This window comes from Priapulus caudatus, unplaced genomic scaffold (assembly GCF_000485595.1).
Source record: "Priapulus caudatus unplaced genomic scaffold, Priapulus_caudatus-5.0.1 Scaffold877, whole genome shotgun sequence".
NCBI lineage: Eukaryota > Metazoa > Priapulida > Priapulimorpha > Priapulimorphida > Priapulidae > Priapulus > Priapulus caudatus.
This window is the reverse complement of record NW_014577938.1, coordinates 25,081-40,541: the sequence shown is the minus strand read 5'-3', so window position 1 is coordinate 40,541 and position 15,461 is coordinate 25,081. Positions and strand designations below refer to the sequence as shown.

The 15,461-nt window shown below is 43.6% G+C and overlaps 3 protein-coding genes across 3 annotated transcripts in view; all 3 read left to right on the top strand.

Moving 5' to 3' along the window:
* LOC106814151 (chromosome partition protein Smc-like) overlaps positions 1–804 on the top strand; it is a 4,453-nt gene extending 3,649 nt beyond the window's left edge. The window contains exon 3 of the mRNA XM_014818444.1: positions 582–804. Within this exon, the coding sequence (XP_014673930.1) occupies positions 582–804 (223 nt within the window). The remainder of the gene's footprint in view (positions 1–581) is intronic.
* Positions 805–2,846: 2,042 nt separating this feature from the next.
* Positions 2,847–5,968, top strand: LOC106814150. Its single transcript, XM_014818443.1, has 5 exons — positions 2,847–2,850; positions 3,372–3,527; positions 3,976–4,135; positions 5,612–5,724; positions 5,842–5,968. The coding sequence occupies exons 1-5, from the start codon at positions 2,847–2,849 to the stop codon at positions 5,880–5,882; spliced, it is 474 nt and encodes a 157-aa protein (XP_014673929.1). The 3' UTR covers positions 5,883–5,968.
* A 3,253-nt stretch (positions 5,969–9,221) lies between these two features.
* On the top strand, positions 9,222–12,930 carry LOC106814149. Its single transcript, XM_014818442.1, has 5 exons — positions 9,222–9,270; positions 10,475–10,671; positions 11,220–11,440; positions 11,571–11,622; positions 11,808–12,930. Exons 1-5 carry the CDS (start codon positions 9,222–9,224, stop codon positions 11,949–11,951), a joined length of 663 nt encoding a protein of 220 aa, XP_014673928.1. The 3' UTR covers positions 11,952–12,930.
* The last annotated feature ends 2,531 nt before the right edge of the window (positions 12,931–15,461 follow it).

Here is a 15,461-nt window from a genome sequence, read left to right as displayed (position 1 = left end):
CCCTCTCTAACTGCGCCCCTAGATTGACTAGCGCTACCATAACTTTAGTAATGTTTAAACATCTTGGGAGAAGGTGACAGCAGCTAGGCTAGCCAAAAACCATGGTCACTGCGACCTTTATTGACCTGTTACCATTGCACCCGTTGATCAGTATTCCCTTCCATTCTCTAACTCGGGCCCTAATTGACTAGCACTGCCAAACTTGGTATACTTTACACATCTTTGGGGAGAGTGAGGCAGCTTACCAAAACCAGGCACTGCCAACCTATTTCCACCTTTACTTGACCTTAATCATATTTTCCTTTCCTCTATTAATCGGCCCCTAAGTTGACCTAGCTCGCTTAACAAAAACCACGTCACTACGACCTTTATTTCTGAGCCTTTACCTTAACCTTGATCATATATTCTCGTTCTCGCTCTATAATACTCGGTTCCCTAATTGACGTTAGCGCGCCAAACTTTCGTTATACTTACACATTCTTGGTGAGAATACGGGGAACATGTACGTTGCGACAACGCCCCTTTCTACGTTTAATTTATAATGTTATTTTAAATATATTACTGCTTTTATGCCAACACAGAAAAATGGAGCAATCGCGTGAAGAGGAGGCAGTCGTGGGGCTGGAAATGCTGATGCGCAGGCAGGAATACGTGGGAGCCTTCGGCTGTACGCGGCCGACACGGCTCCGCGACGAAGCCGAGAATAACTTGGCCGCGCAAGTCGCGCGATCTTTGACGATGGAGAAGAAGAAGGTTGCTGCGTCGCTGGTACCGGAAAAGAACTTCCCTGCCCTGTGCAGCTAGAGGTGAGCGGCAGGTTCTAAGAGAGGGTGAGCCTTCCTCACCGATCGGTCCTCCTCCTTCCGATCAGAGCGAGATTGAGGTTCGGTTGCCGCTGTCGTTCCCCCGTCGACGCTCTCTCGCAAAAGTTTGTTTGTGGATTTTGCGATCTGCTTCGATTTTCTCGTCGGCTGAATTCGAACGCCTGTATCTCATGCGGAGTCTCTGCTGCTCTCTCTGCTCTCTCTCTCTCTGCTCTCTCTCTCTCTCTCTCTCTCTCTCTCTCTCGCTCTCTCTCTCTCTCTCTCTCTCTCTCTCGTCTCTCTCACTCTTCTCCTTCTCTCTCTCTCTCTCTCTCACTCTCCTGCTCTCTCTCTCTCTTCTCTCTCGCTTCTCTCCTGCACTCTTCTCTCTCTCTCTCGCTTACTCTCTCTCTCTGCTCTCTCTCTCTCTCCAACTCTCTCTCTCGCTCTCTCTCCCTCATCTCTCTACTCTCTCTTGCTCTCTCTCTCTCTGCTCTCGTCTCTCTCCTCTCTCTCTTCTCCTCTCTCTCTCCTCTCTCTCTCTCTCTCTCTCTCTCTCTCTTCTCTCTCTCTCTCTTTCTTCTCCTTCTCTCTCTCTCTCGCCCTCTGTTTCTCTCTCTCTCTCTCTCTCACTTTTCTGCACACTCTCTATCTTCCCGCACTCTCTCCCGTCTCACTCTCTCTTGTCACTCTCTCTCTCTCTCTCATTTTCTCACACTCTCTATCTCCCTCCTTCGCTCTCCCTCTCACTCGTCTCTTTTCAGCTCTCTCTCTCTCTCTCACTTTCTCACACTCTCTATCTCCCTCACTTACTCTCTCCGTCTCACTCTCTCTTCACTCTCTCTCTCTCTCTCTTTCTCTGTCTCTTTCTCTCTCTATCTCTATCTCACTCTCGCTGTCACACACTCTCTCTCACTCTTGCTTACTCTCTCTCTCTCTCTCACACAACACACTCCACTTTCTGCTTAGCTCTCTCTCTTCTCTCTCTCTCTCTCTCTCTCTCTCTCTCTCTCTCTCTCTCTCCGCTCTCTCTCTTCTCTCTCTCTCTCTCTCTCTCTCTCTTCTCTCTCTCTTCTCTCTCTCTCTATCGTCACTCTCTCTCTCACACTCTCTCTTTCTCCTCTCGCTCTCTCTCTCTCTCTCTCTCTCTCTCTCTCTCTCTCTCTCTCTCACTTTTTCTCACACTCTCTATCTCCCTCACTCTCTCCCTCTCACTTCTCTCTTTCACTCTCTCTCTCTCTCTTGCTTTCGTCTCTTTCTCCTTACTCGTATTCTCCACTCTCGCTTGTCATACACTCCTCTCTCACTCTTGCTTACTCTCTCTCTCCTCTCTTTCTCTTCTTGCTCCTCTCTCACACACAGCTCACTTTCTCTTGCCTCTCTCTCTTCTCTCTTCACGACTCTCTCTTTCTCTCTCTCTCTATCCTCACTTCTCTCTCTCTCACACTCTCTCTCTCTCTCTCTCTCTTCTTGCTCTCTCTCTCACACACACTCACTTTCTCTTGCTCTCTCTCTTCTCTCTCTCTCTCGCTCTCTCGCTCTCTCTCCTCTCTCTCTCTCTCTCTCTTCTGTCTATCTCGCTCTCTCTCTCTCTCTCACACACACTCTCTCACTCCCTCTCCCTCTCCCTCTCCCTCTCCCTCTCCCTCTCACTCAACTCACTTTCTCTCTCTCTCTCTCACACTAAAGGGCGAGGGGAGGGATGTCGGAGAAGAAACTGGACCGTTATCACGTGAGGTGAAGCAGGCAGGATGGAGCGGGTGGCGGGCGGGCCTGCACGACGTGACAACGGGAGCTGAGGGCCGAGCTGGGGATGCGCAGCGCGCGAGACACTCGATGAAGCAGACGTCTGGGCGGGCCGACGCGGAGGCGGGCTGTGTGGCCACGCGCTCGCTACGATGCAGATGCGTCGGCGTCGGACGACAAGTGCAGGGTAAGGACCTCGCGACGAGGGAAAGGCAATGAGGGAGAGAGATGGGTGGTCGGGAGGTCGGGGGGGGGTGGGTTTAATTTGCGTAGAAGGCGATGTAGGACAAGTGGGCAATGGGTGAGTGTGGGTGTGGGGGGGGGGGGGTTAATTGCTAGAAGGTGATGGGAGAGACGTGGGAGGTAGGCGGTCGGCGTGGCGTGGGGGTTGTTATTTTCTAGGAGGAGTTGGGGGAGAGGTGGGCAGTCGGAAGGGGTGGGGGTTGTTATTCACTAGAAGGAGATGGGGTAGAGAGGTGGGTGGTCAGAGGTGGGTGGGGGTTGTTATTCGCTTGAAGGAGATGTAGGAGAGGGCTGTACATGTAGAGTGGGCCGGGTCATGTTAAATGCAAGCTCGTCGAGATTTTGTGGTCAGTACAGTACCACATAGTTGTCCTACACTGGGTGTAATCTCTGGGATGTGCAGGAGATCTGCACGTTCGTATTTCAGTAATATACGGTATTAATTATTATTACTATTAAATACTGATAAAAAAAATACTGAAAAGAAATGACGTACTGAATAGAAGAATACTGAAAAAATATTCATGTAGTGCTTTGGTTTTTGCGAGTACCCCCCTCCCCCCGTCTTTTTTCGGACAGTGTTGACGGAGGCGCGGGAGACGTTGGATGGAGGGCGGGTGGTCGCCACGGCGACGACGACGAGAGGATGCTGGGAGCGGGGCAGGCCCGCGGCGTCCGTGCAGCGCGGCGCATCGTGGATGGATCGCTCGCACGCCGCGTCGCACGACAGCAGCGGTACGGCTATTATCGCACATCGTTACACAACTATCAGATAGGGTGTCTTACTGTACATTACACTGACAACTATCATACAGGGGGGTTGGTACTGAATTGTATATTCTGATACTAATAATAATAACTGAATTGTACCCAGCTATCAGACAGGGGGACGTTGTCAGAAACAAAATTAGTCTTAACATTAGTCTTAACATTAACTTTGACTCGTAATTACTGTTGACAGAAATATCCGCGCAAATTTCCAAAATTACGAGATTAAAGCAAATTAACAGCTGGATGCGGAATTGTTACCTCACTAGGATAGACAGATAGGGGAGATCAGATTATTATTATTATTATTAAATTAACAGCTGGATGCGGAATTGTTACCTCACTAGGATAGACAGATAGGGGAGACCAGAGACTCATTATTATTTAGTTACCTAAACCTACATAATAATCATAGGTGACCAGTGTGTACAACAGAGCATTGACCTGGATACAATACCGAAAATTTACGAACAGCAGCAAAGGGATGCTACAATATCAAACCGGTGCACGGTGGAGATGGTAGACGTAGTGAACCGGCAGAACCGTGAAATCGAAGGCCTGGTGAGCGAACTCAAGTAAGCACACTCAAAAAATTACGTCGCCACCAAAAAACGATTATCAACAAAAATAAAAATACAATCAAAACACTGAAATACCACTGTGTAATATATTAATATTGTTGTATTTTATATGCTATAAGTTTCAGCTATATATAAGAACTTTTATTTTTAAAACACACTAACATACAGTCCGACCTCCTTTATCCGGCCGTCCGTTATTCCGGAATCTCTATTAACCGGCCGCGATCTCGCAGTATATGTTCTCTGTTTTTTCATTCATTTCCACCTAAAAATCTCGCTCAAACTCGCTCAAAACTCGCACGATGTACCAACCGTATGTGTGCATGCGTGTGTGTGCGCGTGCGTGCGTGTGTGTGTTGTCCGCTCGTGTCCGCTATGCCTCTGGACAACTTTCATCCGTTAACGAACAACTTTTACTAGCGGACGTTAGCGAAACGCGCTCGCGATCGATCGAGCCCCGTACTTCAATCAAAGGCGCCGCTGCCGCGCACATGGCTGGAAAAACGCGGCATTATGCCGCATAGCTGTCAGATTTTCGTGACATCACTGTAGACGTGTATAGCACATGTCAACAAGAAAACCACGGTATTGAGCTGGTTACGATATGATAATTCTAAAATATTACACCGCGATAATATCGCAATACCGGTATACCGCTGCATCCCTAGTATCCGTCCCTTCTCACACGCTCGATATGGGGTGAGTTACACGTGATAGTAAGATACACGTCCCGGCCTTCTCGACATGTGAGAAGGGACGGGTACCAGTCTAGGTGCGTTCACGGGGAAAGCTGCAAACGACATTCAGAATTCGAGCAAATCGGCGTAGAATTGCAGTTTAAAAAATATTTTTTCAAGTACACGTAGGTTCCATTTATATTATTTGTATTCGTCAGTATTCGAATAATGACGACACGAATAACGAATACGTATTGTCCAACAACAATATTCGGTGCATCGAATACGCAAGTGTATTGATTGTTACAGCCCTAGATCTCAGCACAAAAGAAACAAACATAAACCGAAGTGGTAAAATTTCTGTTTTATTTCATTTTATTTCCATTTCATATAAACCATAAAACACGACAGTTTGTTACAAATAATCATAGCAACGAGTAAATACATTATCACATGCATAAACCCTAATGAGCTGCATAGAAATGCTGTGTTTGAGCATAACTCTCATATCCGGCCAAATCCCATATCCGGATGGGTGCTGGTCCCGACGTGGCCGGATAAAGGAGGAGAGACTGTATATTTGTTTCTGTATGAGAATCGAGTGATTATATGTCATCATTGACTTTGCAGTTAAATTAGTTAATATTCGGTAGTAAATGTGAACTGGGAAGAAACTTATTTTAAAAACGTGAACCTTTCTTGTGGAGGAATCGATACTTGCTGCCATCGCACTGGTTATCATAATCCGCCTTACATGTTGTATTCTAATTGGTGCGTTGAATATCTGTTTTAGGAAGCAAGTGCAGTTAGCGCTGAAACACAAGAGAGAAAGCAAGGCCAAAAGTGCTAATATCGCTATAATGGAGAAGAAGACGCAAACTTTAGAGGAGAGAGTGCACAAATTCGGTACCGTTGCTAGGGTACGAATCTTCTGGGGATACTGTATCTATATTTACACGACCTCGTTGCATGGTATTTTTTTACCTTCGCGTGTTTTTCACATAGCATTGTTTGTCATTGTAGAGCAACATGGAATCGATGTCACGTGGCATGACATGCTATGATGAGGAGCATCAGCACGTTATTGCTCGACAGAGGGCAGCACTATCTGAGATGCGAGAGAAGATTACACATCTGCAGTCAATCAAATCAACAGGCAGGTTTCTATATATATAAAGTTGTTCAGCCGAATTAGTTCGTACTCGCATAACTAGAGAACTCCGCAGCCTAGACGAAAACTAAAGATATTTTCAGAATCAGCACGTCTGGGAGGTGGTTCTGGCTGAAACAAAAAGTTAAAAAGTTAAAAATTCATAAAAATTCTATTCAGCAATAGATGGCGGTACGTATAGATTAACATCACGTACGTGTGAATCCATGGGTATACCCTTAACGGCGCAGTGGCCGAATCGGGAGAACATCCGTCTGGGGAATTTATTTTCCCCTTTTTTCCTTTTTTTTTCCTTTACCATACCTAGTATGTATTATTTTTAATTTCTGAGTGATGCAGCTTGCAGACTTATTTCATAGTCAGATGCAGCTTGGAGAATCGCATGAGCGTGCGTCCGTCCGGCCGTGCGTCCGTCAACAGTTGGGCACAAATCTAAACGGCTCGACGTACGGTCACGATATTCGGGACGTGGGGAGGGTAATCCGAAAACGAGTTGGGATGTCGAAGCTGGGGGTCAAAGGTCAAAGGTCAAGAGGTGTAAAAGAAGGGGGAACATTCCCTCCTTAACTTAAGGTATAGCTTAACTTAAGTATTAAACTTAACTTATTTCATAAGTCAAGATGCGCAGCTGGAGAATCGCATGAGCGTGCTACCGTCGGCCCGTGGTCATCAACAGTTGGGCACAAAGATCTAACGGCTTGAACGTACGGTCACGATATTCGGGACGTGGGAGGGTAATCCGAAAACGAGTTGGGAGTGTCGAAGCTGGGGGTCAAAGGTCAAAGTCAAGAGGTGTAAAAGAGGGGGAACATTCCCTCCTTAACTAAGGTATAGGGAGGAATCAGAATTTGCGGCACAAATCTAAACGGCTCGACCTAGGCTGCGTGATAGTCGGTGTATAGCATCATGGTAAGAAAAGCAATCACTTTGCCGAAATTGGAGGTCACAGGTCAAAGGTGCAATGTGGCACAGGGCAGATTTTAGACATTTTTGAGGACATGGTCGTGACGGAGCGATTGAAAAACTTTTTTTGTTTCAGCGGTGACCTACCATTTTTACGGCTTTATTGAAAGGACCATAAAATGTACTTTCCGCTGACATGCGAAGAGTAAGTGTCGGATAACTTTTTGACCCTCAAGAGGAGGGTTAAACATGGATTTGTTGACTGTTAACAAAGGACTGAACTGCTTTTGCTATTGTGGATGTGAGGCGAAAATGTTCGTTGAACAAGGTTTACGCTCCTTAAATCATAATTACTTTCTAAGCAGTCTGTATTAGCACCCTAAGTAGCACCCTGTATTAGCACACTTTGAATGAACCCTGAATGCTCGCGTGGGTAGGCAAAAACATGGGGGCAGCGCCATTACGCATGCATGGGGCGTGAACTGGCACTATTCTAATTATAATTATTGCCTGGCAACCTGCAATGTAGATTGTGTTAACTCACAGCTGAGCAAAATTCTCGCCTGCCTGAATATACTTGGATTTTAGCAACTCAATGGAGTGAGGTTATTCACGCACGAAGGGTGATGCCATCTTTGAATATTGATGACACTTGCACGCGCCATCTCGCGGCAACTGCTTTGCTATTCAGAGGTCACAGGTCCAAAGGGCAATGGGGGGAAAGGTCAGATATCAAGACATTTTCCGAGGACATGGGCTAATGGACAGAGTGAAAAACTTTTTGCTTCAGCGCTGACGCTACCATTTTTATCATTTATTGAAAGGACCATGAATGTGGCTTTCCGCTGATAGTCGAAGAGTAAGTGTCTGATAACTTTTTGACCCTCAAGAGGAGGGTTAAACATGGATTCCTCAACTGCCTCAATGATGTGAGTGTTGTCATAATTCATGGCACATCCATATCCAGAGAGACAATGATACAAGATTGCGTGGCACAGCTTTGCTGTTGATCCTACGCTGGCGCGCGGATGTAGACGCGCAGTTCCGCGGGATATGCGCACTGCGACCGGCGGGATGTTCAAGTATGAAGCGCTGTCCGCAGTGGAGACGTGCGCCAAATTCGAGGCCCGGCGGCACGTCTCCACAGCGGTCAGCGGATGTCTGTCGTTTTAGAAGATGACAATGATTATATATTGACGATATTGTAGGAATTGGAGATTATAAAACCGTAACAAATAATTGGTCAGTCATTCTCCAGATTAGCTGAATCAAAAAGATTCGAATTTAAAATGAACAAACAAATACAATGGTTATAAACATTCACAAACAAAGAAAAGATAGAAAGAATTTAATAGGCAACCAAGTTATGTAAAAAAATGCACCAAATATTCATACCTAGGGGATTTAATTAATGATATAGGAGGTTATAACGATATGATAAGAGTCCGAACTTAAAAATGTAGGTTCATGACGAGGGAAATATTATCGTGGGCAGAAGAGCAAAATTATGGAAATCATATATAGAAGGCAAGAGTAAAATTATACGAATGGCACAGTTTGACCTTCCTTCCTAAATAACAGTGAAGAGATGGACTAACTTAACTAAGAAGAAGTAAAAATGTTGGAGGATTTCCAAAATGAGTGCATGCGAAAAATATAATCACGCAGAAAAACCTACCGAAAGGCATTGAAAGACGATGAAACTCCAAGGAAAGATACGAGAAATCAGTAAAAATAAACATATAGTTTCTAAACGTAAATCGTGGTAAATACATATAAAAACGCATTATTTTTATTGAAAATTCCATATTTACTATTAAAACATCCAAGAGATGGCGCTGTGGCATAGTAAACATTAGCTCGGATTTAGCCTCCGAACATTGTGTGTTTTTATTGAATTTGTTCAATGAATGACGCACTCGTTCACTTCGACAGCAAGTGAAAATGCAGAAAATTTTCCTGTTCGATTTCGAAATGCATCGGCCGGCGCATTTCATTATTTACGAAAGAAAACAGGCTGGGGAAAGGAACCGATCACGTCGTGATGCCCCATTCATGCCCATCAACGAAGAAGGCGGCGGCTTATTCTTATTAACGGAGATGCCAAAATGCCAACAAAAGTACGTAGCTTAGTGCGCTAAACGCGTGTTTATTTCGTTTTTGTGCCAAACTCTATCGTAGGAAACCGTTTAGCCTAGCAGAATGCCTAGTTCGTGAGATCGGCGATTCCATGGCGAAATGGTATTGTACTTAAAAGTTAGAAGATAAGGGGGCGGCGTAGACTGTGATTGAAGACGACAAAGTGTCAATCCTCGGCGAGCCTCGTATCATGGCGCATCACGTCTTAGAAACCACAATAAGTCTGGATAGCCGAACGGGTACAGCACAGGCGTCACGGCTCAAAGTCGTTGGATCGAATCCCATCTGATTTTTATTATTTACCTGTTTTCTGTATTTTTCTATTTTTATGCAATTAGCTATTGTTTTCCAATTAATGACAATAATGTTTACAACAATTTTTTTTTTTTAACAGCGGTTTAGGGTTAGGGTTCACAATGCACCATAAAACAGGAGTTTCAGGCACGCGATTTGTATCAACACAATGGATTTGGGAGGTATGCCAGAATGCAGAAGGTTGCTGAAATGATGTGTACGCAACTGCGTATCTGCATATCTGCGCCTAACAAAGGTGTCATCACGCACGACTTAAATGTTACGTTTATAACTGTAAGCAACAGACCTCAGATGAGCCCAGACGCTCTGCGGCTCTTGTTATTGTATCCCCCGCGACGAAGTCGTCGATTAGGTCAAGATTACTGCCGAGTGTTGCGTCGATGTCCAATCTCCCAGTGAGCCACACGCCATCGGCGCCGAGGTACAAGAGTGCGCAAGAGTCGTTAGTAGCTGCCTATTGTTTCAAGTTAGGTGGGTTATGGATTCGTTTTGCTGGCAACAGAATGGAGAATCGTATCGTACGTCTGTATCTCCGGATCGCGGGTGTATATGAGGAAACGATTTCGCACGATGCTAGGCGAATGTACTGTGTACGATTTGGGCTCAAATTGGTTGAGTTACGCATAGTAAATCGTAGGTATTCTAAAGCTAGTAAATAACGAATTTTCCTTGTTTATTGAAGTCACACTCCTTCCCTATTATCTACTTCTGACGAACATTGATCTGAGACACAAAAGTGTTTTTTTCTTGCATTGACCTGTATCTCGCACAGTTTTTCACCCTCTGTTGAATTACAACTTTTTATTGCTAGTCTGATTCATCACCATCTTGATAGATTCGAGCTACGCACATAATTAGCAATTGGTTTAACCTGATTTTCCACGATCAGGTTATGACGATGATGACAACGTTGATGATGATGATGATTATGATAAACTTTGGAAACTAGTTCTTAAATCGTAATTATCTACGTTCACAATGATTGCCGATTACACAAGTCATAACCGCTGACATTTTAACCCCATTCTTCACACCCAACTGCCTGCCCCGCTGGAATGTGCACGACTCTCAGCGTTACTCGTTAGTCGCATCTCTCAATCACGATCTGCCATCGACCAGTTGTTTCAGGCGCGGCGTCGGACCGGCCAACTACCCGTGGCGCCTTCTGTGGGGGGCAGGGCGCGGAGACGGGAGCCCGCGAGGCGCAGCGGCACGGCAACGCGGGGTTGCCGATGACCGTTGTCGTGGCGACAGCGCCGGATCTGGTCATGGAGAAATCCGCCCACAGCGTCACGCTGCAGAAGCTGCATGCCAGCGAGGATTCGGTGAGTGGCATGGGGGAGGCGGATCCAGCATCTGAAGATAAGGGGCGAGCATCGATGTTGGGAAGACTGAGGCCAGGAGGGGGGATCCAGTATATGAAGAAAGGGGCGAGCATCAATGTTGTGAAGCCTGTGGCAGGGGGTGGTCCAGGGGGTCCTCCCCCGAAAATTGTTTAATGTAACCTCGTAGATGGAATTTCTCACGTATCTGACAGCAATTTGTTCTAAACAATCATGCCTTGTTTGATGGCAAACACACAACAAAACATACAGAATATAGTGAAATTGGGCATGAAATAAAAGTCGAACTTTGTGCTGAAATTTTGCACCTTTAATAATGTAATATTTGTGAATGATATTGATATTGTAATGTTTTATTAATAATGTTGATAACGTTATGTTTTGTTAGTAATGTAATTAAAGTAATGTTTGGTCGAAATTGAAATGTAACTTAATTCTGAGGTTAATGTTGAAATTAAAATGTAAAAAATTATTTTAAAAATGGGAAGCAATTCTGTCCCCATGGTGTAATGTTTGTGTGTATGTTCTAGTATCTGTGCATGGCTCGGAGTGTCGGCAGCCACCTGAGAGTTAATAATCCCACCGCCCTGCGTTCCCTCGCTCACCTCCCCAACGATCAGCTGAGCAGTGTCGTAGCCGAGCGCAGAAATCTGCTGCAGCTGTACTGTGCTGCCCTCTCTCGGCTGCACGAGAAACTAGACAAGAAAGAAGAGCTGCTGCAAGATTATGAACTGAATTTAAAGAAACTGAGGTATGGCAAGGATTTTACAGAAGTAATCACGTACAAATATGTTTAGTTTGCTACTTTATGTGCGGTATTGATATCTCAGTGAGTGTTATGCTGAACTTAACAGCATTAATCATATCTGTTGTTCTTGCAGAATAGCAGAAGGTATGGCTCAAGACAAGGCTGCTGAAAATGCAAAAGTAGTGGTGAGTCATATTGTTACCGTCCACGAGTGCCTTGAACTCGTTGAATGAAAGTGCAGGGAAGCAAGTCAGAAAACACAAATTAGGATAGAGCAAAACCCCAAAATGGCCGACGTTGCAATCCTCGCGTGTGAGGTATCGCGAGAGGAGTCGTGCCATGTCGTGAAATCCCGGTGTGATTTTCGCAGATTAGCCTTCAGGAGAGCTTGGAAGAGAGCGACTTCCTACATGACTCGCTCTTGCGAGCTCAGCAGAGCCTGCAGTACAAAATGCCTCGGATCCACCGGCAGAAATTAGGTCACCGATCGTTTTTTGCCGCCAGGCACCAGTAACGGAACGCAGGTTTCGACTGACCACTTTCCCGTTCGTCTGTGTGACCTTCACTGTCATTGAAATCACTCACTATCTTATAATTCACCTTCACTGTCATAGAGATCACCCTCACTGACTTTAGAACTCACACGTGTGATATTGCGCGTAGTGCCTCAAGCATTTATTTTTATTATCGATTGCAAATGAAAGCTACGGGATGTAGCGTGATATTTTTGACTGTGCTATTTTGTGATTGTATGTAGATGTTGAGGTACGTCAAAGTTTGGCAACCTTAACGTTTGCGTAATGGTGATAAGCAGTGAGCGTTCTGCACATGTAACAGATCAATAATCAATAACATCAGTCACGAATCTATTTTGAGCCGTAATTCGTATTGACGATTCAATTTTTTTACCGTTGTTTGTTGTTCACAGTTATGGTAATATTGATTGATTCTCTACTTGAATTAGAACTGTTACTTTGTAGAAACCTATTTCTGGTACAGCCAACCAAGAGTTCAAAACATGTAACAACTAGCAGCATGTTGGTGGTTAAGTAATGACAGATTGGTCTGTAAAAGAGTTTGGAAAGCCGGGTGTTTATTCATTACATTCGAGGTCGAAATCAGTGTATTATGAGCTATCTAATTGAATATTTACATGTACGGAATTTTATGCATGACTATGTATTTAGATGTTGTGATATGTATGTCATTACATATCTAATCCAATTCACGATCAAAGTCCTGAAAGTACCCAGAGCTTATCGATTACCCACTCGTCAGCATTTCGTTTCACAGGTTATTATGCTGATCAATATTATTTACAATATTTAGTAATCATAGTAGTTTACATCGTACATTATATTTTACATACTTTACGTGTGTGACATTATCTTCTTAGTATATTTACATTTTCGTGATACGCATATCCTAACTATAATTCGCACTCTATACAATCTGTAATGCCAAAAACGTCATAGGCGGGTACTTATTATATACAAGCACATTTATTGTGCTACATATTACCAAGAACTAATAATACCTAGAGCTAAGAGGTATCATTAGCTCTTGATATTACTCCTTAACGAAAGCAAGTACTTGTACATATTATTTAATCAATGTTTATATGGTAGCTCAACATGTTTAGCTGTGTAATACGAGTACGTGTATATATGTGCCCGTTTTTAATCATGCCAAAGCCCGTCTCCAGGCTATGTAATGGCTCAACTGGTCAGCACATCACCTGTGTGAAAGCACGGGTAATTACCTCCGCAACGGAGTTGCAGGGAGGTAATGTGACACCTCCCGTGTGATGTTCGTGTGTGTGTGTAGCCAGCAGCGAGCCAGCAGCAGCAGCGCGATCGATTCAGCACCAGCTCGCCTTAGGCCGCCCAGTCGGCAGCAGCGAGCCAGCTGTTATACACATGTATACATGTTACACGCTCGCGGAGGTATGCACTCTTTTTGAGTGCCCTCTGTCTAGTTATTTAGTGTGATACCACTGCAGCTGTGTTGTAACCATGTCTTTCAGCATCTATTTACAAGTGAATGTGACAATGCATTTTGTGTCAATCAATGCACAATACATTTATTATGTAAAAAAGTATATACATCTATTCTATCTCTTTCTCTTGCTCTCTCTTCTTCCCTTTATATATATATATATATATATATATATACAGGGTTTCTTATACATAAGAGGCACAGTGGCGCACCGCCATTGTCAAATTTAACATAGCCGTTGTGAAAATGTTCCTGTATTTACTGATAAGTATATACTGTATCTATATACCTATAAGTATATCAATACATCCTGCATTTGAATCCATCATGCGCATTTTTTCCCCAAACTGGCCATTACCCCTTTGTCTAATTTTCCCTCAGAAGAAACCCTGACATATATATGCCCCTTAATACAATAATACTTAGGGGCATTTACAATTATTAGCATCATACACCCTATGCTGTGTTGGGGAGTGCAGATGAGAATAGTTGTATGCTTTAAGAAATGCAAATAAATATAAAGCAATACCGAATACCAAATCAGAAATATCTGCATTTTTTTATAATGCATGTGTGATTTTTTATAATGCATGCTGATAATTGTGAATAGCCCCTTAAAAATAAATAAATTACTAAATATACATGCACGCACACTGTCGCACAGACATCACTTGTCTCAAAATACTATCCTTTAAATTCAAACCTGATGATTTCGTTCACAATGACAATCGATTTACATTACAAGGTAAAAGATTCAATTTATGATTAGTTGTAGTAAAATAAACAAATCTCTATACTGTATCAGATTAATATATTAGATTTAAAATATACAATTTGATAACAGAAATGAGGAACAATGTTCAACCGTTGCAATCGAATTTCACATAATTCTCAGTTGGCATTGGAAAAAACCCACATTTAAATAAGAGCACTTCACTACGAGGTAAAACAAGAGCCGCAGAGCGTCTGGGCTCATCTGAGGTCTGTTGCTACGGTTATAAACGTAACATTTAAGTCGTGCATAGTGACACCTTTGTTAGGCGCAGATATGCAGATACGCAGATACACATCATTTTGAACAGCAACCCTGCATTCTGCATACCTCCCAAATCCCATTGGTTGATACAAATCGCGTGCCTGAAACTCCTGTTTTATGGTGCATTGTGACCCTAACCCTAACCCTATTAAAAAAAAAAATATTGTTTGTTGTTATTAAATTGTTGTAAATAAACCATGTAAATATTTGTGTTAATTTGAAAAAAATAGTTGAATGGATAAAGATAGAAAAATACAGAAAACAGGTAAATAATAAAAAATCTGATGGGATTCGATCCAAGGACCTTTCAGCCGTGATGGCTGTGCTGTAACCGTTCGGCTATCCAGGCTTATTGGCTTTCTAGATTATGGATGTGCCATGAATATGAGAACACTGTGACATCATTGAGGCAGTTCAGGAATCCATGTTTAACCCTCCTCTTGAGGGTCAAAAGTTGTGATGTCACGATCATCGATTATACTCGATCATCGGTTGAACAGTGGCTCGAACCAAGCGCTTAGTGATGTCACGATCATCGATTATACTCGATCATCGGTTGAACAGTGGCTCGAACCAAGCGCTTGGTTATCAAAATCCATAACCAATTTCATCAACAACAAAAATCGAAATAAATGTAAAACTTGAACAAGAAAACTTGGAAAAGTGATGAGAATCAGAGATATCATTACTATTTTAGTTCGGGAATCACCCGACATTCACCGTAGTTACTTCCTGTTGAGGGGCTAAAGCCTAGGACACACTAGGGATTTTATACGCTGGCTAAACAAGCACATATAATGTATGCACACAACGTTACGCACACGCAGGCATTCAACACCCCGAGTAACCGATTGTGACCGATCATCGGTTACTTGGGTCCAACCGATGATCGATTACGAAATTACAACCGATTGACAACACTAGTCAAAAGGTTATCAGACACTTACTCTTCTCACGTCAGTGGAAAGCACATTTCATGGTCCTTCAATA